At 41.2% G+C, this 25,191-nt stretch overlaps 1 protein-coding gene across 1 annotated transcript; it reads right to left on the bottom strand.

Moving 5' to 3' along the window:
* GRPEL2 (GrpE like 2, mitochondrial) lies at positions 1 to 25,191 on the bottom strand. The gene is made up of 4 exons (XM_077472728.1): positions 25,048 to 25,191; positions 10,524 to 10,677; positions 8,440 to 8,521; positions 1 to 5,590 (listed from the first exon to the last, which is right to left on the bottom strand). The coding sequence occupies exons 1-4, from the start codon at positions 25,119 to 25,121 to the stop codon at positions 5,259 to 5,261; spliced, it is 642 nt and encodes a 213-aa protein (XP_077328854.1). The 5' UTR covers positions 25,122 to 25,191; the 3' UTR covers positions 1 to 5,258.

The raw sequence follows: 25,191 nt of genomic DNA on the forward strand, positions 1-25,191 counted from the left end.
TTTGCATTAAAAAAAAAAGACATTTATTAAAACTCAAATCTCTGAAAAAAAATTGTGCCCTTGAATAAAGGCTGATTTCATGCTCAGATACCCTTTTCCCAGAAGAAAGGTCACATGTCCCCAGGTAACCTTTACAAGAGGAATTCCAGATTTATAGGACTCAGATTGCCAACAATCCTTGTACTTTCATATACAAGCAGGGTCATCAGATTAACAGAAAAGCTATTGTTATTTACAGGAGGTAGATAAGTGTATGTGGCACACCAATAAGGAAATACAGTACATGTGACCGATATACAGAACAAAGTATGTCTGGGAGATGTGAAAAAGGACTTCATCAGCATGAAACGCTGGTCTAGATATCCCCTTATATTCTTACACCCCTTCCAAAAACAATTATAAACATAAATCAAAATCAACACACAAAATACATAGCATTATATTAACAAACAGGAAAACATGGCATGCTTTTTTATTGACAATATTTACTACCAGGAGTCTAAAGCTGTGCTGCACTCTTAACCTCATCACATGTTTGAAGGAACAGATGTTCATTGGCCTTAAAGCTGGTACAGACAGGCTGAATATAAACTGGTTTCTTTTGAACCAGCCGACATTCAGCCAGTGTGTACAGCAGCCTGTCTGGCTCCTGGCGACGATCGGGTATGCTGGAAAGCCAGCAGCCGATCCAGGTGCTTGCAGTGGCCCAATGGCTGCAGGTGCTGACCGATTGGGGGGGGGGGTTCCCCCTGCCAGAACACCAGCTCAGTGGTGATGTTGCTGTACTAACTTTGCATAGTTGGTAGTGACCTCAGTTTTTGTTTTTTTTGTTCAGCCTGCTAGGTTATTGAGCAAAAAACTGCCTGCATGTAGCAGGCTTGTCATCAGATTCCCATTTTCCCTATACACAATCACAGCCATTTAAAAAAAAAAAAAACCGAAATCTAATTGGCTGAATGGAAATACCTGGTATTCCTTCAGAGGATCTCTGTTAACTTGTGTGAAACACAGCAAGCCACCATGCTTTAGAGGTAGACACTAAAAATCTAAAACATACAAGGCATAATACTCATTTGGGCATGATATACTCCCAGAATGCACCTGTAAAAGTTTACAATTGTTGGTAAATAGAAGCATGGTGAACTTCAATAAGATTCCCTCAAAGATTAACAATTTCGATTTGGCTGGAGGATGTTTAAGGGCATTCAGCATTAGCAATTAGGGCAACGTTAAATGGATATTATACTGTTGTATTAAAATCAATGTTCTTTGTTACAATGGTATTACATTGAAAACTTTAAAATTGCCCCCCTTCTCTATCCTTGTCATTACATACTGCTGCATCAGGCCAACCAGTAACCTCCTGCACCTCCCTACATTGGCAGATCTGCAGATGTGTGGACTCTCTCTATAGGCGCCAATAGAAAAGCCATTCTAATTGCATAGTGATGGCCTCTTCAATATGCCTCTGGAGAAAAATGACAATCATGAACAGTTCCCCACAGCCAGCTGGCTCAGTAAAGATGACCACAGAACCACAACAGCCAGTGTAGACTGAAGCCTGGTGGAGGTGATCACCTACTGGTAAGAGTTGGTTAGTGTGGGATATTTACAGGAGCTAAGATGAAGGTCAGCTGGCCCAAGGTTTATTAGGGCCATTCCCACTTTTGTATGCATTAAAATCACTTTGAGCAAGTCCTTATTGCAAAAATGAATAAAGCGGCACTATTTGTTGATGCAATGTGCTACGACACAAATTTGACATCCAAGCATCATAGTGCTCTATTGGGGAGTCTGTTACCAACAAAACACATGATTTTTACAGGTGCTGGCTGTCAATATAAGTGTATACATTTACAAAAGGTAAAGGTTTAGTAGTAATTTGTACACAGAGGGACTTTAATATATCCCATTTTGCTCAGCTGTCCTTTGCCTTGTCTGCACTACGCACTAGAAGCATTAGGCTGGCTGCCCATGCAATGCAGCTTTTTTAATTAAAATGACAGTGGAGAGAAAAGCCCATGGTCATCAAATAACTACAGACGCTATTTTATTCCCTGCTTAACCAGGTTAGGCCCAAGCACTCTGAAATTACCACTATTTCCTTTAGAGAATTGAGATTTAGGCTCCATTCACATTAGCACTTCTCCGAAGTCACACGATTTTCAGTGAAAGAGCGACTGATTCAACCTTACATTCAAAAGGCTCCAAGTCGCATCAAAAGCAACACCAAAAGTAGTGCACAGGCACCTTTTCTAAGCCGCACCAATTTGAACAGGTGCCATTAAATAGGGTACAACTTGTCATGTGACTGATGTCCAAAGTCACATGACAAATCACATAAGTGTGAAAGGAGCCTAACCAACATTCTGATAAGCAATTCCAGCCCTAATATATGTTCACACAGGCCCACCGCCAGAATCTTTTATCACCTGTGAACACCGGAGTCTTCATGGAAGCAAGCCTGACATTTATACAGGATATAAACCCTTACACAGGCAGGCTGCAGTATTTTGAACAGCAGGAATAACAGCACAGATATTTTTGCAGTCAGTCCTATCCAGAAATGTAAATGGAAAGCAATTATATGGCTCAGGCTGCTGCTACACAGCAAGAGGTTTTCCTGCAATTGTTGCAAAGTAATTATTACAGTGCAATAAAGAGCAAAAACAAAGCTAAAAGATGTATACTGTAAAAGAGGGATGAAACCCTAGGCCATTATGGAAAATACATGGTCAAATCTGACATTAGATAGAAATACTTTGCATCAAAAAGTAACTGTGGAAACAGTTAATCTTAAATCTAATGTTTAAATCATTGTAAAATCCATTTTAGCTGCCAAAGATTAGATTCAGCAGCAATTCCGATATGCATGGATGAAATGGAAGATTCTGGTGTATAATAGCAATGAGCATTTGATTCACATTTAGCCATATGTAAACATCCCACTAAATGGACGTTTTGTTTTTATATTTAAAAAAGTATACACAGACTCCATCAGGTTTCAGCTAGGATATGGGAACGGCCATGTCAGAGCACTTGCGATAAATACTGGCCAGGCCCGACATATAAACTGTTCTCCCAATACATTAACAGTACAATAGTTAATGGATGAATATAATCTGTGCCTGTACTTAAAGTGGTTCTAAAATGTTTTTTACTTTAATGCATTCCCTGCATTAAGTTAAAAAAAAAAAAAAAAAAAAAAAAGCTTCACCACTTCTAAACCCCTTTTGGCTGTCAGTCAAATCCTGTGCAGGGAGCTGGGGGAATGTCCAAGCCATACACTGTGTGCGTCTATGGACGTACACAGCCCAGCTCGGGAGCACACCTGCACATGTGCCCCCATAGCTAGCCATGTGCTATGGCAGCACACACAAGAAAGGAAAGCAGATACGCATACCCTTTTAGTTTACCAAAACAAAAATTTTGTTTTACAACCACTTCAATCAGATGCTTCAAACACTAGACAGTGCTCTAATATGCAAGCAAATTCTAACAACCATGTCAATCGCAGTGTTTTACAGCAAATACTGTACACTTCTGGCAACATGTAGAAGAGTAAAATAGGTAATTTCTAGAAGATAATGCTGCACAGAAATAGGGAATTTGATAACCAAAATTCTTCAAACGGTACAAGAGTATTTCTATTCGAATATATACAAGAATTTATCATGCAAAACAAAATTTGCTAATATATAAATAAACCCTTGCTTAGTTGGCAAAGAAAAGGAATTGGTCTAGAATCTATTTACCGTATACTTTGGCTCGGGAAGCAGCTCTGCATCCGTTTTTTCTAGCGGTCATCAAATGCAAAGCAGGTTTGTAAGACCACAGGCATAATATCTGATAACAGAATTTAACCAAACACATTACCATATGACTTGAGCATTCAGTAGAAGGTCTACTGCTGACTGATTTGACCATAAAGGGGCAAGTCTATCCAAAATTAATACCTTTGTTTTGGTTTGACTCTGGTAGGTTCAACCACCCACTGACTCTAAAAACACATTGGTAACTCAGCAGGAAGAATACCCCCAAGCAAACAAATTTTACAGAATTGTCTTTTGGTTTATGCCAAACAATGGTGTAAGCCAGGCTGTGAGGATTCCCTACTGCCAGAGAGTCAGGTGAGATATGAAATGGCCACAGTGTAAGAGCTGGGGTAACCCAGGATATTCAAGGGCTTGCTTCCCCAAGAAAGCATGGGTAAAGGTGTTGGGCTATGTATGCTGCCCAGGGCCAGGGAGGGGGAAGTTGCCCTGGGCGCAGTGAACCAAAATTGGACACAGGGTGGTACACCAATTCCATGGCATGCATTAAATAGTTTGGGGGGGGGGGGGGTGTTAATCTGGATCTTTGCCCTGGACAACCCTGTTACGGTACTGATGCTGCCATAGAATGTACATTTAAAAGAACAAAAAAAAAAAAAAAGAAGAAGGAGTAAACGTCAGGTCAACATACCCAAATGTAACATGCAGGACATTTCTAGCACAACACAATAGTAGGTACAGACACTACTCATCTAGAGGAAACCAGCCCTATAAAGCTAGTGGGAAACTGAACTTGCCAGCATCCACCCAAAACAAGGTTTTTCATTTCAGACCAGCTTTGCAGATGACATATTCCCATTAAAAGTTCTCTTAGGAGGTCAGTTCATAGGTAAACAGATTCTAAAATGCATCTAAAATTATATATATATATAAAAAATCACTTTTGGTTGCCAAGACAAATTCTCTTATAGGTTCACCATATTCCTCTCTGGTAAAGACAGATATATTGTCATATATTCAAATAGGGGGGAGGGGGGGGGGGGGGGGGGAGAAATTATCACAGGCGGCCTAAATTGCCAGTTATATAGGACAAAATAGAAATTCTGTTTTTTCTGGTAAATCTCTCTATCCCCTAGAGACATCAGAAATAACATTCTAGAGGCTATAAATACATTTACAGCATAGCATATATATATATTTAACATTTCTGCCTTCTAAGCAATAGACTAAAATAAATATAAAAAAAAAAAAAAAAAAAAAAATTAAAATGCAAGACAATCCCTCAATCCCAGGAAATAGCTAGCGCATAAGAAGGCATCAATAAGGCATTCCACGAGATAAGTACCCGAGGTGGCGAACCTGGATGAGAAAAGGCTTTACATTCCCTGGGACAGTACAGATTAACAGTCTATATTCAAAACAAAATACAATAAATAAGGGGGATTTTCAGAAGAACATAAAAGGGGACTCTTCATTCAGCATTTGTCACTCGTGTGTCTCCACTGCTATACCAACATGAGCGTGACGAATGGTACGGCCATGCAGCTTGTACCCATCCAGTGATACAGTTGCTACACTTCCAGGTCTTCTTCCCTCAGCAGGAACATGACAAACGATTTCATGGTCATAAGGGTCATAGTTGCCTCCCACTGGTGTCATTTTATGTAGTCCATGCTTAATCAATACGCTCTGCAGTTTCCCATCAATCGTAGATAAGATATCAGACAAGTCCTTTATTCCATCCTTGGTGGCTTGCTCAGTGGCATCCTCCAGGATATCAGCCACCTCCACCAGATCACGACAGAAGCTCTGGATGCCTACAAGGGGAAAAAAAAAAAGTCAGCACTAAAACCATTTTTTTGGGATAGTTCCACTCAGGGCAACTGTGCATCGGGTCTAAAACCACTATATGAAAACTGGGAAAAAGGAACGTAAAGAAAAGCCGAATCTGTTCTACAAACCAAAATTTCTTATGCCCGTAAGATATCCACATAAAAACAAACACCTCTTTTTTTGTTAATGTGTTACAAATGACAATGAACACCCATTTTAAATGCCTAATTCCAGATGCAGACTGTTTTCCTCTAGCTGGAGCTGTGGAATCACAGATACTAGCAGACAAGTGCATTTGTGACAAAAGCGACTCCCTTGCCATGGACAGGGTAGGTGAGGGGGTGGAGACTGACAGTCATACCAAAGCCTGACGTAGGCAATAAGGGAGTACACATTTTTCATCAGGTTGATTTCTAGGACCTTACTGTTAAGGTCTGCTATAGGGCACAACACTTCTTTACCGCAATGTGTAGTCACAGATTGCCGAGTGTTGTGGTGCACTGCATTTAAAAAAATAAAAAATTATAATATTGGCACACGTCCAGTTAACAGTCTGTTGTGGGGTGTTGGCAGCCTATTCAAATACATGGGCTGCCTTAATGTAATGCAAAATAAATGCACAGCAACAGACCAGCTAGGTGTGAATGGACACAAATGTCAATTTGCGTGAAATCTAGAAGTTCATTTGTGTTGGGTGTTTCTTTTTTTAACAGAGGCATGTGAGGATCCAAAATGGTCAACCAGTCTTGAGGCTTTAGATGTTAGCATATTCTATGGAGCCAAATCACACCAAAGTTACACAGGAACTTTTCATAATCCCACCACACAGTTGCATTGATGTGACTCGGCACCATTGAACAGAACGCCATTTTCCTTGTCATGTTTTCTCAAGTCACATCAGAAATCGTACTTGCGTGAACCAAGTCTCACAGTTACAATTTTAAAATGCACGACTTGAATTACCTAAAGTATCCAAAAAAAAAAAAAAAAAAAAAAAAAAAGTTTGCTTTTAGTGGCAGAGTGAAGAGGGTTTTTATAGGGGTCTGTGCCCACATTAGGAAGATTCCCTCTCTACCCTCTTTAACATTGTCATTGGACCTGTATGTCCCTTTGAATTTATCACTGTGCCATCGTGTGCGTGCCACCACAAGCTCCTTGAGTAGGATCGCAGGTCCCACAGATGCTACGTCCAGAGAAGAAAGGGGGAAATGCTAATGTAAACAAACATTTCCACGTTTCGCCTAGTGACACTGTCACTGATCACTAGACATGTGCATTTGTTTTCTTCCGAATGCATTTTTGTCAGAATCTCAGGTAATTTCGTTATTGTTTTAACAAACGATAATAAACGTGCAGAATACGAAAGATCCGACAAACAAATGCTTCATTTTCGTTTGGACAACAGTTCGATATAGATAGGAGATTTGACAGGACACTGACAATAGCGATCTGTGTCCATTGAACCCGTGGTCGAACGTGCTTAACCTTAGCTCTATTAGTCCAAGATTACTCAACAGAGAGAAGAGATTGGACATTAGATAACGGGGGGGAAAAAAAAAAAAAAAGGTCAAATGTGCCTGACCTAACTATTAGTCCAAGATTATGCGACAGAAAAGATTCGTCATGAAGATTCGACTAAGCAGTCACAGTGAGTGAACATTTATGGTCAAACGCTCCACCCATAGGCTATAGAAGAATTCTAAATGTTGGTTGACTAGTAATAAACATAATTACTACTAGTGTCATAAAACATTAGAATTCTACTATAGCTTGTAGGTGGAACATTCGACCGGAAATGTACAATTGCGGCGTCGTACAGTTTACCTGCTCCGTCGAATCTTCTTAGAACATTCAACAGACACCATAAGCCTTCAATGAAAGATTTGACCTTAATTATTTTGGACAAATGCATTTTTTTTATGAAAAAAAAAAAAAAAAACAAACACAAATAAAATAAAAAACACACACACACAGACACACACACACACACCACAACAACAACTCAGGAGGAAATACATTTATTGTTCGGACGAAAACGAAAATTCCGAAAGAAAATATTTCAGTGTGCACATGTCTACTGATCACAACTCCATGTAATCAGGAGTGGTGATCAGTGATGCATCACACGTAGCTCCCCCCCAAGTTAGACTCACTCCCTAGGACAAACTTTACCCCTACAGTGCCACCTACTGTTAACCCCTTCACTGCCAGTCACATTTACAGTTAGCAATACATTTTTTAATCGCACTAATCGCTGTATAAATGCGAATGGTCCCAAAAAATGTGTCAAAACTGTCAGATGTGTCTGCCATAATGTCCCAGTCACGATTTAAAAAAAAAAAAAAAGAAAAAAAAAGCACCCAATAAGATGAATTACATTGTAATGATGCTTTCCCGAGTGTTAATGGCCCTAATAAAAGATGCAAATTACTGTAGGTCTCATTAGTATGTGGAGACGTACAGATTTAAAAAAAAAAATGCATCTTGTCCTAGAATCCCCTATAAAAAACAAAGACAATTTAGGAGAGACACTCACTCAGTTCACAGGCTCCAGTGTACTACAGAAAATAATAAAGCCAGAACTTACAAAACTCTGGTAGAACACTGAATACAGAACCATTGTTTCTATGCATTAACCCTAACCTCAAGGGAAAGTAACCCTTATTCCCTGAACTACATCCAGCTTTGCCTAAAGATTCACACGTACATCTGTGTATAACAGAATAGACAATCAATGAAAGTTCAGTCAGGACAGAAGCCAGGGCAATTACGCTTTAAGTTTTTCTTTATTTTTAGTTAAACAGCCAAATGCCATTTGGCTCAGATATCTTACCAAATAATTTGGCATCCTCTACAAACTTCTGAGTCTTTTTCCTGACGATTTCAGAATCACTTAGTGCCTTCTGGTAACGTTCCTAACAAACAAAAGAGACAAATTAAAGTATATATTAATCCAAGCTTCAGGTTATATAACCCTTAAACAATTTTTTTTTCTTTGTCACATATATATTTTCTAAAAGGGGGAAGCCCTGTAGAATAAAAAAAAGGTGATGATGGCAAATTTTTGTTTCACATATTTGCACAACTGTTTATTAAAAAGCAATTTATTTTTTTTCCCCGGGAAATTAATTTTAGTGCAAAACCACGCCTTTATAAATGCCCATTTTTGGTTAAAATATAAAAGATGAGGTTGCATCGAATAGATGACCATCATTTCAGGTTTTAAAATTGTTTGCGCCCAAAAATCACAATAGGTCACTTTTTAAAAGCTGTTGCAGTTTACTAATTTAGAGTCAACTAGCAGCTCTTGTGCTAGAATTATTGTTCCCACACCAATGTTTGCAGTGATACGTCACATGTATGTGATGGGGCATTGGTGGTTTTGTCAGTTTTTTTTTTATGTACTTGCCATAACAAGGGGTTAATAAACCCCAATACATTAGCATTGGGCAGGTGACGAGTACTCTTTTTGAGACAGACCCCAATGTCTCCCCCACCCCTTCATACCATCTAACCAAACACAGTCCGGCTTGGTTAGATGTGTCTGTACAGGTCAGGAAATCGTGCATATGAAACCAGAAGGAGACATCACTTCCAGTTTCATTGTTTGCATGCAAGATCGAGGCATGGATTTGCCTCGGTCTCACTGCAGTCTCTCCCAGTGTTGGCAGGTGTTCCTTGGCATCGGTAAGCATGAGTTAAGCCAGGCACCACGGAAAATGACATTTGTGAAAGCAGTGGGCAGATATGAAGCTACCGTATCACCTTCACCTTGAAGGTCGCCGGCTCTACAAAACCCCTCACAAGCTGATGGCTACCATCAGCCTGTGATCAAAGGTTCACTCTTTGGATGTACATGGTACGCCCAAAGAGCTGAACTGGTTAAAACAGCAAATATTAAGTAGGTCCCTTTATCTCAGATAAAGCCTAGATCCAGGATCTCTGTTCGTCGCCCCCCCCCCCCCACTATGCCTATGGACACACACAGGTGGCTCAGGAGCGAGTAGGCCGAATTCTATGTTGGGCATTCAACTTACCTGCTCTGTACAATGGTTTTGAACTGAGCAATCCCGATCCTCTTCTAAACTTTAGATACCGTATTAACCTAGTTAGAGCTACAGTAAAGCACATGCACGAACATGCATTATGTTACAAGTTAACGTGCTGCCTTAGTGCTTTGGATGCCATTCAAAATAAATGGCACCACAACAAAGTGTGAGTCCCACCTCAGGACCTCTCGACCGCACTAAAATTGCATGCACTAATTTAAATAAATTAAAAAAAAAGCCCACTGTAACCGGATCACGTGATACTTCTGTAACATGTGATTTGGTGCAGGCAAACGCTGTTTGCGGCCCACTTTTGGGGTGTCATTGACACTAGCTGCAAATTGCAACTGCAGCCCGTTTTCAAAGCAGTGTGAGAAATCCATGGAACATGGGTTTTCCCGCACAGCATTCTGGTGTGAATGGGCCCTGAAGCATAAAATACAGCAGGTGCCTCTTCATTTAAAGAAACTCTGCCTCTACAGCAAATAAGGAAGGGAACTTTACAATTTCGTTAAACATATTTGTGACAGAAATCGTCTAAGTTACAGAAAAAAAAAGTTCCAATTCTAAAAAGCGGACATCCTTAATTCAGTACTGCCCCTTTTGTGCCACAATACATTTCACATTAGGTGAAGTAGGTACTGTATTTATTGGAGTATAACACTCACTTTTTCACCATGAAAATCAGGTGCAAATAGCGTGTGCGTGTTATATGCCAATACAAAAATTTTAGTTTTTTCCTGAAACTTGCCTCTTAAAATGAATGTGCATGTTATACGCCGATAAATACGGTAATTTGTGCAAATGACCAACATATAGTTATCAGCAACATCGCTACACTTGCAAAAAAGACTAGCATAAAACTCACTGTTAGATCTCGCACTTGCTCCTCCAGCTTCATTGCTCTCCGCTCTAGTGTCCTCACAGCGTAGGATCTATCATCCACAGTGCCATCACCCACAGTGGTCTGGTCCCCAACATTTCTCTGCTGAGGAGCTGCACTGTATGCGCTTACACAACTCCTGAAATGAGAGAAGAGAGAAAAAGAAAAAAAAAAAAAAAAAAGTTTACTGGTCTGTACTTTTAAATGAAAATCAAAGCTAGGGACATCAAGCAGCCTAAAGCTAGCCATAAATGGATCAAAATTCAGTGGGTTCAGCAGGAGCCACCCAAATGTCAATCCACCTTCAGCTGTTCCTGTTATGAGAAGTCATGATCAACCAACTTCTTGTGAACAGTCCTGCTGAAAAGATTTCATTTGTCCAAACGCTTACAGACAATGACTGCAGTGATCAGTGTACTGTGACGGAAGGGGAATCCCACTCAGAATACAATGGACATGGGGGGGGGGGGGTTAATCGGTCCAGTTTTTTGTTCAGCCTGCTGTATAGCCAGACTGATTGCCTTTCAAGCGAGAACTGAGTTTTGCAAGAATGTCACGGTACGTCCCCAGCGTAGCTTGCACTTATTCTACTCAGCCTTCTGCCATTGTTGCTGCAAACCTGTGGGAAGTCTACCCACTCTGTACTAGAAAGATATTGGTAACACCAATGAGAATACACACTGGTCATTTAGTGAAAAGGTATCATTTATAAAAAATTCCCAATTACCAAAATTTCTTCATCCCAATTTTTGACTGACAAATCCTGCAGGGCAGTTGTGCACTCAAAGGGTTCAGGAAATACATGAAAAATCTGAAAAATTAATACAGATGCTTTTTTCACCTCATCAGTAACCTCTTCCCAATTTAATAAAAAGGTCAAACAAGAATTTGTTCTGCCTGCAGTGTAACCTCTGTATATTTTTCATGTACTCATTTATCATTACATTGTAAACTTTTGGTGCCAACTGAATCCTGTAAATAAGAATTACATTTTCTTCCCCATTTTGCTGTAAACTATTGGGCCACTTTTCTAGATACTGCTGGTCATGATGGGAGAATTATATTAAGCCCTACTCACATTATATTAGATATAATGAGACAACAGTTCTAGAATTATGCAAAGATTGGACGATAAAATGCCTCAATTTTAAAAGCTATATTAAGTCTATGAACAAATGGGAAGCTTTTATGAGTTTACTGAGACAAAGACCAAGTGAGACTTTTTTGTCTAAAGAATTATGTTTACAATGAATGTGCATTTTCCTTGGTTTTACTGCAATCTGTAATAGCACACAAGGATGACACACAACCTGATGTTTGGTGCCCATTTAAAAGTCATGGTTATAAGGAGCTACATTGACAGATTTTTGACAAATTGAATCGGGAACTTTGACCTCAAAATGTCCTAGCAAGGAACCATCTTGCAATGAGTACATTTAGTGGTGTCAGTACATGTTGTAATCTTCTTGTAGACAGAGGACACCAAATGAGTTGTTTCTTTTCATGTAGGCTACAAATCTTTGTGCAATTAGACCCAAGTTACAGATGCCATCAAACTGAAGTTGAGCCCAGGCTGGCTAAAACATTGCACGCGGTTTGTGATGGCATGCCATCTTGTTCCTGGTGGATGGTAAAATCCACCGCCCTGTGTCATTGTATTGAGTCTGCCCCTCCCCCCATCAGTCAAAATACACTGACTAGTGCTGCAGCACCGATTGCAGCTACATTTTTCACCACAAGCCGGTTCAAGAGAAGTCCTTTATATTAATTCTCAGGAACAGCCATAGATCTAAATTCAACCAGCCCTTGCTGAACTGGAAGAATTTAGATCCATCTAAGGTCACTTCAGTGAAAGATGAGCCAGCCTATTCTGACATGTACGTACAGGAAGCAATGCCATGCCCATAGTTTTGGGATGAGATGTCCAGTAAGTTCATTTAATTAAAGCAGAGTATACACATGGAGCTTCTTTTGTTCAGACAGCAGGCTACAGATTGGCACTGCAGCCATTATAATGAAAGGAAGGTTTTTCCAGAATTACCATGTGACAAAAGCTGGTCGTTAATCTGGCTTCTGCAAGACAGAGGTATACATACTGAAAGTTGGCTGGTACCTGCTGAAGCAGCACTGATCAGCGTGTTCTGACAGTGGGGAAGTGATTAACTCAGCAGGATGGATTTCCGCATCCACATCAAATGTGGGGAAACTGGTTCATTTTTTTGTTCAACCCACTGGTCGAGTAAAAAGGGCTGCGTTTGTATGATCAGGGGTCTACAAACCTTGGCTATATAGATTTTCAAGGGGGTACACCACCATGCCGAGTCCTCCCTCAGCCTCACCCCTCCAAAACTTACACCAACATCCCTCCCTTTACACGGTTTCCTCACAGAAATCACAGCATTCATCCGGTAATATTCATTTTAATAACTATTTAAAACACCAACACTAAAAACAATTTATAAATAAAAGTAAAAAAAAATAAACACCAACACTATTGTTGGAATTTGTATTACAATAACTGTTGAAAGAAGCCATGGTGTACTTAGCAGGCCTATGAAACCAAAAGACGTGAAAGCAAAGAAAGGGGATCACTGTTACAACAAAATAGTTGTCCCCTCCCCCACTCTGTCCTGTTGAAGGTCGCTAGAAAAGCAATAAAAACATTCCTAAAAACGAGACGCCAGAAACTGATGAAGCAGCTCAGCTCGCCTTACACTTGTTACACTAACCTATTCACAAGAAGTGAAAGAGGAAATGCAGACTGCATACGTCATTCTAACACTAGAATGTCTTGTATCCCATTACATGCAAAGCATTAAAACATCCCAGAGACTATGGCCAAAGGCCCTTCCGACTCCATTTGTCAGTTCTAAAAAGAATGGAGAAAAATGATCAATGTCCCCGAGGTCATTTTTGCATGATGCAAAGACACAAATAGCCATTCACATCACTGCAGTGTAAACACACGTGTTAACATTGTTGTGTAAAGACACCCCATTAATGTGAATGGACTGCCCAACGCACCATACATGTTTGGGGTATCATTCAGAATAAATTGCACTGCATCACACAAACATGTAGCGTGCACAGGCACTTAACGTGAATCTGTGCTTAGACTAAGCACACGTCAGAATTTAAATATACTAATCCCCTTAGCACTACTTTTACAATTCTACTTCCTCCTCTTACTTTCTCCTTTGGGGTCCCCCCCAAGGTTGTGTTCTTCGACCTCTTATTTTCAGTCAACACCTGCTCCCGGGGTCAGCTGAAGGCTTCCCATGGCTTCCAATACCATCTCTACACTGAACACCCAAATCCATTTCTCTACCCCTCAGATCACTCCTTCAATCTCCTCACGTATCACTAAATTTACTAACAGACATCAGTCTGGATAATCGCACCACTTTCTCAAACTCAACCTATCCAAAAGCAAACTTATACATTTTTCCTCCCATACGGGCACAACTATAAGCTCATCCCCGCATGCCAAGGTCCCAGGTGTAGTCATGGACTCTGAACTCTCCTTTAAACCCCACGTCCAATAACTATGCAAATCTTGCCAACTCAACATCTGCAAAATACGCCCCTTTTGTTACCAATGACACCACAAAACTCTTACTTCGCTCTCTGGTCATCTCGCCTCAACTACTGCAACTCCCTTCTCACTGGCTTACCTCTACATAATCTATCCCCCTTTAATCCATCATGAATGCTGCTGCCAGACTCATCCACCTTACCAATCGCTCTATCTGCTACTCCTCTCTGTCAATTCCTCCACTCACCTAATAAATTCAATACTAACTACTTACAAAGCCATCCACAACTCTGCCCCGAGCTACATCACTAGCCTAGTCTCAAAATAGCAACCTAATTGTTCTTTGCTCCTCTCCAGACCTCCTGCTCTCTAGCTCCCTCGACACCCCCTCCCATGCTCACATCCAGGACTTTACCAGAGCCTCTCCAATTCTATGGAACACCTTACCTCAAATCGGTCCAACTCTATTCACTTTTAGACGATCCCTGAAAACCCTTCTCTTCAGAGAAGCCTATCCTAGCCAAACCAAACAACTGTATTTTAAATTTTCTCTATCCGTTCACAGTTATTGCCTTTTGCTTGACCCTCCCTTCTAGATTGTAAGCTCTTACAGAAATTTCAATAAAAAAGTTAAGCATCAATGTTTTAAGTTATGATGTATAAATGGAAACATTTTAAATACAATGTGTGAAATATCGCACTAATTTTAAGTAGCCCTCCTTTATTTTTATAAAATAAAGTTTCATTATTTAGATGGGTAAATTATCTAGATCAGTAATCGTTAACTTGAGATTTGCCCAACATTTTCTGCTCATTAGCCATCCTTATTGCTAGTGTATTGTGTGGCCCAAGACAATTCCCCTTCTTCTAAGGTGGCCCAGGAAGGTCAATAAGTTGGACACCGTTGCTTTAAAACAAGCCCTTATTCATCTTTGTAGTTATAACCTTTTTCCTATTAATTTCTATTGCATCAGAACCTTGCTGCCTACCAATCCTTTAAACACACAGAAATGGCTCCTAATCTGTTGGAAAACAAGATCCAGTTTAACTTTGTTGAAGTCTGATTTAATAAACAATTCCTAAAATTATATTCAGTATGGAAGATGATCATATTATAAAGCTATTGGTTAACTGCGTGACTTTGGAGAAGAGTAACACTTAACATTACCTAGACATCTTGTACATCATACACAAACTATCAAAAATAACTCAGAGGGGAAAAAAAAAAAAAAACCCACACAGTTCTCTTTCTGGGGAACTAAGCAGCGTCTGACTTCAGTGGAAGTTATTTATCTTTAGCTGACTGAGGCTACGTGAAGGAGAGAGGGGGCAGAATGGATTCTGGGTGAGGCGATCCTCCTCCTCCTCCTCCTCCACCTCCTCCTCCTCCTCTTCTCACTGCACATCTGTTGCCGTTACAAAGTCCATGGGTAGGGATGGGAACAGAGCTACAATACTCTATCTTTAAAAGATAACAGCCAATATAAAAATAAGCGAATTTGTAAAAACAAACAAAAATACATAAATAAAAAATCCACACACACCACACAAACTAGAAAAACTTTTCACTGACACAAGTTGGCCTTGCTGGTGATTTTCTGAAGGTTACATGTGGAAGACAGGATAAGACTGCAGCAATCAGTTCCCAGAAAAACTGCTATATACACCATGTGCAAATCCATTTGTTTTCAACTATATGACCAAGTTATTCCTGCAAAGGTATAAAGCTACTCTTTTGTAGACACAAATTATTACACTAACTAGATGATCAACACACAACTTTACATTAGGCTGACAATGATTAAGTAATCTAAGGACAATAACAGGTGGAAAGTCATCACGCACCCAATTCTAGGGTGAACTCCACAGAGGAAAATACTCTATGGATAAAAATGATGTATGGGATTTGCCTAGGTGCATCTGTCCCCCGCTGACTCTGCATTGAGAACTGAGTGATCAAACACAGCTGACTGCTCAGTTCTCCCCCCATTTTCTCTGAGCAGAGAGCTGTGTGTCAGTCACTGACTTTCTGACCCTTCAGCACTCACTGGAGGGGCTGGATTATAGAGTAGGTGGAAGCAGCTGGCTCAGTCTCCCAGCAGCTTGCTGAGAGGCTAAACCAGCTGCTGGTCCATTGGAAGGATCCCAACTGTAAAGTCAGGATCAATCCAGAGCCAAAGGCAGTGGTTGGCTGAACATGGGTCACAGGAGTGCAAACTGCATTCCCATGAGCCATAAGAGAAGTAAGGCCAAAAAAGCTTTGGAGCCTGACATTTTTCTACTGCAGTTGAATACAGTTTTGGTCAACTTCTTGCCCTTATTCTGTCACTGAAGAATGAAGGAGAAGCAGGAGACCGACATGGCCATTCCTCTGTTTCTTCAGGGCCTGTGCCGTGCCTGGTGGCTCTGGATTGCTAACTTAGAATATAGACAACCCCTTTCAGTTTTGCAGAAACACACTACAGTCCATTTAACATGGTTTCCTATGGATGTAGTTCACATCTGGAGCATTTTATGTAGAGGGGCAGGGATATTTATTTTCTGGTTCCATAGACTTCAATAGATCAAAAATGTGAATTTTTTTTACTATATATATATATATATATATATATATATATATATATATATATATATATATATATATATATATATATATATATATATATATATATCTCCAGTATATACAAACTGCAACCTACATTAGGTGTGAACCAGGCCTTAAAACCCTCTAAGCTAACAGTTCCCACTTTCAGGAAACCTGTACTGCAGGAATATGTAAGCTGCCACTGATAATCTATATTTCTAAATATAGAACCAACCTAGCAGTGATGTGTATCTAATAACTTTAATGTTTTCCAGTCTCTGACCCAGAACAAGCATACAGATCAGGCATTCCAAGTGTACCAGCTTTATCTGGTTCTGGGTCAGGAACTCAAATTGCAGAACCCAGTGGCAGTCATGTAAACTAGCATTCTGGATGGCAAATTTAGCTCCCACATTTCCTCGATAGCAATAAAGGGCTAAGTCTCTTCATTACATATAATTTTGTACAAATGGAAATGGTATGTTACTACCTGCAGACTTAAAACAAGTATACAAAATATGTTGGCAATGTACTTGCTGAAGCCAGTAGGAACCCTAAAAATATAGACTATACTCACGTTTACCCAAGTGCAGCCATTCATGTCAACGGGTAGCTGAATGCAGGACCTGCACAGGGATATGAGCTCGAATGTCACTTGAATGGTCTCAAGTGCCCATGGGCAAGAGACGTTTGCCCCACTATTGATTCTTTAATCTAATTGGTGTTATGTTTAACCAGTAGGAGGCTCAGAAGATGGTAGAGCCAATGATTTTTATGGAAAAAGTTAAGCACTACCAAAAAAATCTAAAGTCCCTGTACTGATGCCGGTTTTCATCATGTGGTCAGTCTGAATTGGCCAGGTTAACTGATGGGTGTTTGCATATATAGTATTTGTAACACAGCAAACTAAACTCTACAGTGTAAGCAAGTTTAAAGCAAATAGCATACCAATCTTATCTGCACACAATGCAAACTAAGGCTGATACAAGACTAGATTTCATCTTTGAGATTGGGTAGTTCAGAAAGGTCATAAAGCTTCTAAAGCTGGCTAGACAGAGCGAAATTCAGCCATAGGCATTTTGGTTGTACTGAAGTTGATCCATCTATAAACTTCAGTACAACCAACCTGTTGGAGGGTTTTTTTTTTCACGTGATCATTGTATTCTGCTGGCAGGGAAGGCTCCCTGCCCCCCCTTCCCCCCTCCACACAACACAATAGCAGTGTGGGAGGTATTCCTCAAACAATGACTTGATGGGTGGACTGAGCAATTTTCCTTACCCCATGGTTGAATGAAAGAAAATTACATAACGTAGGGCCAGCCTAACTGCACCTTTGCATATTAATAAGTGGGGGGGGACACTACTAAATGTGACAAAAAAAAAAACATATCAAATGTATTAGAAGCACAGATCCCCAAGACAGCCCTTATATTAGTCTGTTCTTTTCATTCAAAGAAGTGGGGGAAGGAAGGGGGGGGGCAGAACTTTTGCTTGGATCACTGTGGGAGTGAGGACCCGCCACTACTTCTGTGGTGATCTGAGTAGAAGTTGTTCAGCCCCCCTTCCTCTCCAGCCTTTTGGGACATGTCACAAGTCCCAGAAAGCTGTGCGACTATTCACAAGGAGCAGTATGGCTCATGCATGCAAAGTGGGAAGCCAGCTATGAAGCCACAAGCAGCGACATCCAGTTTCCCCAAATCCAACATGCTGATGTTCTATTAGCGCTGCCATCAAAAAGCACCTGCGCAGTACAGAAAGTCACTCCAGCCGATTTCCCCATCAGCTGGCATGACGTCACCATAGCCCATGCGCACATTGTAGGAGACATTTTTAGACGAGAGATACCAGAATTGAAACCTATGCAAACAGCGGAGGGAGACCATAGTTGTCAGATTGTAAACCTGCCCCAGCAAGGCACAACGTGCTCAACGTCGGGTTTTGTAGGTTGAACGATGGGTTACAACACAGTCACAACCCGCCCTGCAACAGCAAGGCACAATCTGACAACTACGGGCTCCCTCCGCTGTTTGCATAGCTTTCAATTCTGCCCATTAAATGGTATTCTATATAAAAAGGTCTCCTATGACATGCACTATGGTGATGTCATGCCAGCTGATGGGGAAATCAGCTGGAGTGGCCTTCTGTACTGTGCATGCGTGGGCACTCTCTGATAGAACACGGTGACTGGAGCCAAAGAAGGTTCAGGTGAGGACAGCACTGGATCCCTGGTAAGGTAAGTGTCCTATTATTAAAAAGGACATTAGCTACAGTATTTGTAGCTTCTGATTTTTAATTTTTTTTTTTTTTTTTAATGAAGAACTGTTTACAGTGCCAGCTTGGTTACTAAAACATTTATGTGCAGTGCACCAGCACACAGGAACAAAAACCTGTGTCAAGCTTTTTAATGGCACCCCAGGGCACTCACTAGGGGAATGAACATTCATTGTAGTCTGCTGCAACCCACAGAAACACACTATACAATCTCATGGTGTGCTTCTTTGCTAAAAATGATGCATGTCGGTTTCAGGTCCATTGCGGTGCACTGGCAACCAACTGAAATAAACAAGCTGCCTTAACATTTTAACAGGCAAAATCATGCACATTACTGTAACTGCACAGGTCTGGCTTGGCATGAATCAGCCCTAAACAAACTTAGCAAGCCCTCAAATGTTAAGATTTTTGACAAGATGGGAAACAATGACACTTTCCTCTTCCCTTTTTTTACAAAAAAAAAAAAAAAAAAAAAAGTTAAAATAAATTATATTAAAACGACAGGGGGATGTTAAAAAAAAAAATAACGGGACGACCAGATGGTAAAATGCACAATGGTAAGGCAATACATTAGAAGGGCATGAATGTCTCTAAAAACACTTGTAGAAACCAGTTATATGACAACTAATGATCATGAACATTCACAGGAAGTAAGTGGGCTTCCTAGGTCAGGACGTTTGTAATGATATGCTCATTACACACACACCGCATTCCTAAAATGTTAAGTGTTATGTAAACAGTTACATCAGAGATAAATGGTAACAACTAACCCCCAATCTCTCAGCAGGAAAGGCAAAGGAGTAATGGACTCCCCCATCAACATTACAGTGTTGGAGACGCAGACTTGGGTGTGTGCACTCTTAATCCTATCAACTCTCTTCATGTGCATTCAAAATTTACAAGTGATAAACAGTTCTATTGTAACAACTATTTATCATATGAAAACACAAGCCCTTTAGTGTGTAACTGTTAATTTGTGCTTTATATCAATGCAAATGCCTGTTTAGTAGTGAATGTACAGCTGTGCAACCAATTACTCCCCCACATCTAACAATAAGAGGATTGTTTGTAGTTGACATGGCTACAACAATGACAACTGGCTGCAAATAAGATAAGTGCTAAATCAATCACTCAACAGCTTGAGAAAACCACCCATATAGTATAGCCCTTCAATCTGACCACACACATAGTTATCAGCAAATTTAGACCCTCTGGTGCAGATCTGCATGGTAGCCAATCAGCTCGTTTAAGTTTTGACAAAAAAATAAATGGAAGCTGATTGGTTTCTATGCAGAGCTACTTTAGATTTTTCACTCTCCAGTTCTCGTAAATCAACCCTCTGTCTTTTGCACTTCACAAATTGAGGAATTAGGGCTCATGCACACAGGAAGTTTTAAGAATGCCAGCGCTAAAAACACCCCCATTTTTACATTAGCATTATTGCACGTTTCCCGCGTTCATTAAAAACACTCACGCTAGAATGTAAAAAAGTGGCTAAACATGGCTTGATGTGTTTAGCCGTGTTTTTACTGCTCCTGGAAGCACATGCTGTTTTTTTTCTACTGCCCCTCAACACGTATACCTCCAAAGCCTCTGATAGTTTATATGTGCATGGCCACATAGGCCAACATGGAGGGGCTTTTAACGTCAGAAGGAAAAAAAAAAAAAAAAAAAAAAAAAAAAACAGGCCTCTAACAGCCCTGCATAAACGTCCTGTGTGCACGAGCCCTAAAAGGTTTTTCCAATCAATGTTATGTGTATCAATTGCCAAAAGGCCAACGTCACACTTAGTAACATGTTAGACCTGTATTTAGAGTACAACATTTACCTAACCAGCATTGTACTCCCCTCATCTGCTGTCACAAAAATAAAAATAATAATTTGAATGAATAAACTACAAGTCCCATCAGTCACTGCAGCAGTTGGCTTATACTTTTCAACAAATTGCAAAGGTGCTTAGCTGTAGGCTAGTTATGGAGAACCTTGGCAGCCCAGGTGTCTTGGAACTATATTTCCTATGATGCTCATGCAGAGTAGTTTGAGCATCATGGGAAATGTAAGCTCCAAAACATCTGGTGTGCCAAGGTTCACCATCCCTGCTGTAGGCAATGTCTGCAGGAGCCTGACAATGTACCTGCAATCTGCAGCTCACAGTTGCAGTGCTCTGCAGGCTCCTGAGGTGAAAATATAAAAAGGCACTTTTTTACCTGCAAAAAAATACCCGACCATAGATGGATCGAAATCAAAATGGCTCGGATCTGAATTTCAATCCATCTGTGGCCATACCTATTTGGGAGAAGTCAACCTTATGATCAACTCCTCTCAAACAGTGAAATTTGTTTTCAATCACAACATGCAGCCAATCAGATGCACCACAGATCAGTGTATTCCGACACCAGAATAGACCTGCTGTTAGAATGCAAAAAGCACAGTGGGGAGGGTTCCTGCATCCACCTTGAATGTGGGGGTGGGGTAGTAGACTGGCTGAATCTCCTTAGCTGGGACACAGACAGCAACAAACCCTCACCACTCTATGCAAATCTAAACAAAATGTTTGCCTTTAGTTCAACTTTAACCTTTGCTACAATAAAAAAACACAGATTTTAGACCCATTTACTCAAAGCGGAGTTCCACCCAAAAATTGAACTTTCGCTTTAAGGGAGGTGACCCCCTGACATGCCACATTTGGCATGTCATTTTTTGGAGGGTCTCTGCTCCCACTTCCTCCCGGTGCACAGCGGCACCAGAAGGGAGATCACCTCTCCCGCCTCCAGGCAATTATTTGCGACACAGGTCCCAGATGATTGCCTGGCCAGTCACAGCATGTGGCTTGGCTCGTGCATGAGCAGTGGGTGCCCGGCTGTGAAGCCACAGCTGGGTACCCACAGTTACAATGCTGGCGCCGCATGGGGGGGGGGGGAGCAGGGCTTCATTCCCTAGCATCACTGGACCCTGGGACAGGCAAGTGTCTGATTTTTTTTTTTTTTATAAAGTCAGCAGCTGCAGTATTTGTAGCTGCTGAAAAAAAAAAAAAAATTAAGCAGAACTCCGCTTTAAAAAAAAAAAAAAGACAATGACTAAGGCTAGCCATACATTACACAATTTTCCTTTAGATATACCAAATCCATCTAATATGAGGTAAAACCTAAACCCTTTCAATTTGTGTGCAATCAGGCAGGCCCTTCCACTACATAGTTGAAGGTAAATCTAAAGAAAATTGTATAATGTATGCCCAGCTTAAAACAAACAACCAGAACGACACAAGTTGCGCTTTCACTATGGTAATACACAATCCCGAACAAGTGTCACACCAGTTTAGTGTCAAAGCTGAATTGAACAACTTTAAGTTGGAAGCTGATTGGTTTCTATGCAGAGCTGCATCAGATTTTGCACTCTCCAGTTTTAGTAAATCAACTCCAATATCTGAGGATTCACTTGTATGAAAACTTTTCATACAAGTGAATCCTCAGATATTGGAGTTGATTTACTAAAACTGGAGAGTGCAAAATCTGATGCAGCTCTGCATAGAAACCAATCAGCTTCCAACTTAAAGTTGTTCAATTCAGCTTTGACACTAAAACCTGGAAGCTGATTGGTTTCTATGCGGAGCTGCACCAGAGTTTGCACTCCCCAGTTTTAGTAAATCTATCCCCATGTGTGTGTGTAATAACACGATACAGTCTCTTCTGAGAATGGCCAGTAACTCTTCCGACGTGACCTACACCAGTCACCCTCAACCAGGGTTCCTCCAAAGGTTGCTAGGGGTTTCTTGAGCTGTGGCTGATGAACCACCTATTTGATGATGTCTACAGAGTTCAAGGTTCAGCACCACTTCGCAAAGCCAACAGCGTTTGGTGTCATACCAAATTTCTTTTTAGCTGTCTTTAGGGGGGGAAATATTATTCCCATTAACCACCAATATAAGGAGCATTGTTCCTATTGAGCCCTGATGATTTGGTTTTCGGAAGGGTTCAAGACATAAATATTGTTTTTGGGGTTCCTCTAGGGTTAAAAAGGTTGAGAAAGCCTGATCTACACTCTTCGTCTTATGCGTGTTTGACTCAGCTGTTAACAGTGGGTCTTAGGAAATCAAGTAAACCTACAAGAACCAATAATTGGGACCCTTACAACTTACATATCCAAATCAGAATTTGCATATTATTAAAGCGGAGGTCCACCCTAAAGTGGACCTTCCGCTCATTGGAATCCTCCCACCCTCCGGCGCCACAATTGGCACCTTTCAGGGGGGAGGGGGTGCAGGTACCTGTACAGTACAGGTATCTACACCCACTTCCGGCGTAGATTCTGCAGAAGGTACGCCCCTTTCCGCAGAATCTACACCCCTTTCTGAAAGTCCCCCGCTGCCTGCTGGGAAACACACGGATCCCAGAGACAGTGGGGACCATCCTTATTGCGCAGCGCGACTCACGTATGCGCAGTAGGGAACCGGGAAATGAAGCCGAAAGGCTCCACTTCCTGATTCCCATACCCAAGATGGCGGCGGCACCACCCGAGAGACGATCGAGAAATCGGCTTCGGGTGCCGACATCGCGGGCGAGCTGGGCGAGTAAGTGTCATTATTTTAAAAGTGAGCAGCTGCAGTATTTGTAGCTGCTGGCTTTAAAAAAAAAAAAAAAAAAAAAAAACGGCGGAACTCCCGGCGGACTCCCGCTTTAACAGAACACATCCCTCCCCCCTTCTACATCTGTTAAAGGAGAGAAATACGAAGCTCACCACTGTTTCCCGTTTCTTCAGTGCGTATGCGCAAATGATATAAGCAGCAGCGCATATACTGAATTTCTTCTAAATGTTGCAAGTTTGGGAGATATTCGAGGTACCTCCAGGTAAGCCTTGTTATAGGCCAGTGATGGCGAACCTGGGCACTCCAGATGTTTTGGAACTACATTTCCCATGATGCTCTGGCACTCTGCTGTGTAGTGGAGCATCATGGGAAATGTAGTTACAAAACATCTGGGGTGCCAAGGTTCGCCATCACTGTTATAGGCTTACCTGTAGGTAAAAGTGGTGTAACGGGGTTTACAATCACTTTAATTGAGATTGTAAGCACCAACGAGCAGGGCCCTCTGATCTCTTCTGTATTGATATGTATCATAAGTGTACTGTGCCCTCATGTTGTAAAGCGATGCACAAAACTGTTGGCCCTATATAAATCCTGAATATTATTAATAATAATCTGAACTTAGAAATGGATTGCACCAGATTCTGAGCGTTCCAGGTTTAGAACCAGATTTACACCCAGCCCCAACCAGATTTGAATCCTGTGTAAAGTCAAACATTCAAGGATAGACATTCGTCTGGTTGAGCAGATTCAATCCATGCATGGGCAGCATGATTGTATCCAAGTCAATAAATCGAGCGATTTGCTTTCCTACCACACGTGATGAAAGAAAATAAGTCATCTATGGGCGGCTTAAATCAACACCTAGCTGGGATTGTTCGTGCAAGTGGCGATTAGGGACTGTTACGTAGTAAGTTTGTGTCTACAAACAGCACTTCTGGTCTTCTACAAAGTGGGTGATCCAGTATGTAGGTGTCCATTGATCAGAGTGCCGCTGTGTCCACATGCACATCCTAGGTGTCCTCATTCCCTATCTGAATGATCCCCAATAACCAGGCAAAAAGCATTCTTACAATGGCAGCCTACACACTATCAGGACAGATTTCCTTTACTTACTAGGATGTATTACATAGAGCTAGTCCTAACTGGAGAGTAACATTGGAAGGAACCTTAAGAACAACCAGTGCCAATGAAAGGATTTCTCCTGATGTTAGTCGTATACTGTACACGGGGTGTATTGGATGACAGCAGTGTCCAGCCATCTCTAGGACTTTCCCTGGAAATCAGCTCATGCAGCAGCACTAATCCCTTGGTAATTAGTAGGCCTCACACCCCACAACATCAGGGTTGCTGGGTGGTCACCGAGCACTGCTATGTTGTCATAGTAACGGGGGGGGGGCAGGATGGATGAGCTTCCCCCCCTCCTCACATATCATACCACACATTCCCTGGGCCGCCTATACATTCCCCGCACACCTATTATATGTAAAAAATGCTAACACTCAGCCACCCCCCTACATTCCACTGTCGGCCTGCTCACCTGCTCTGCCGGGCGGCGTGTGTCAGTAACACCCGGAGCTGCTCAACGGCGCCTCTCAGTCCAGCCATTATCATTCCTCCGCTCTTTCTGTGTCTGTGTGTGTAAACTGCTATGCCGCGCCTGCGTACTACACCCCAGCTTGGG

This window comes from Lithobates pipiens, unplaced genomic scaffold (genome assembly GCF_037356315.1).
Source record: "Lithobates pipiens isolate NorthernLeopardFrog02 unplaced genomic scaffold, aLitPip1_a1.2 Scaffold_8, whole genome shotgun sequence".
Lineage (NCBI taxonomy): Eukaryota > Metazoa > Chordata > Amphibia > Anura > Ranidae > Lithobates > Lithobates pipiens.

Coding starts and splice junctions, on each gene's coding strand:
- GRPEL2 (XM_077472728.1), bottom strand. CDS start 25,121: ATGATAATGGCTGGACTGAGAGGCGCCGTTGAGCAGCTCCGGGTGTTA. Junction 10,678..25,047: donor CACGCCGCCCGGCAGAGCAG/GTGAGCAGGCCG, acceptor CTCTCATTTCAG/GAGTTGTGTAAGCGCATACA. Junction 5,591..8,439: donor AGAGGATGCCAAATTATTTG/GTAAGATATCTG, acceptor TTCCCCTTGTAG/GCATCCAGAGCTTCTGTCGT.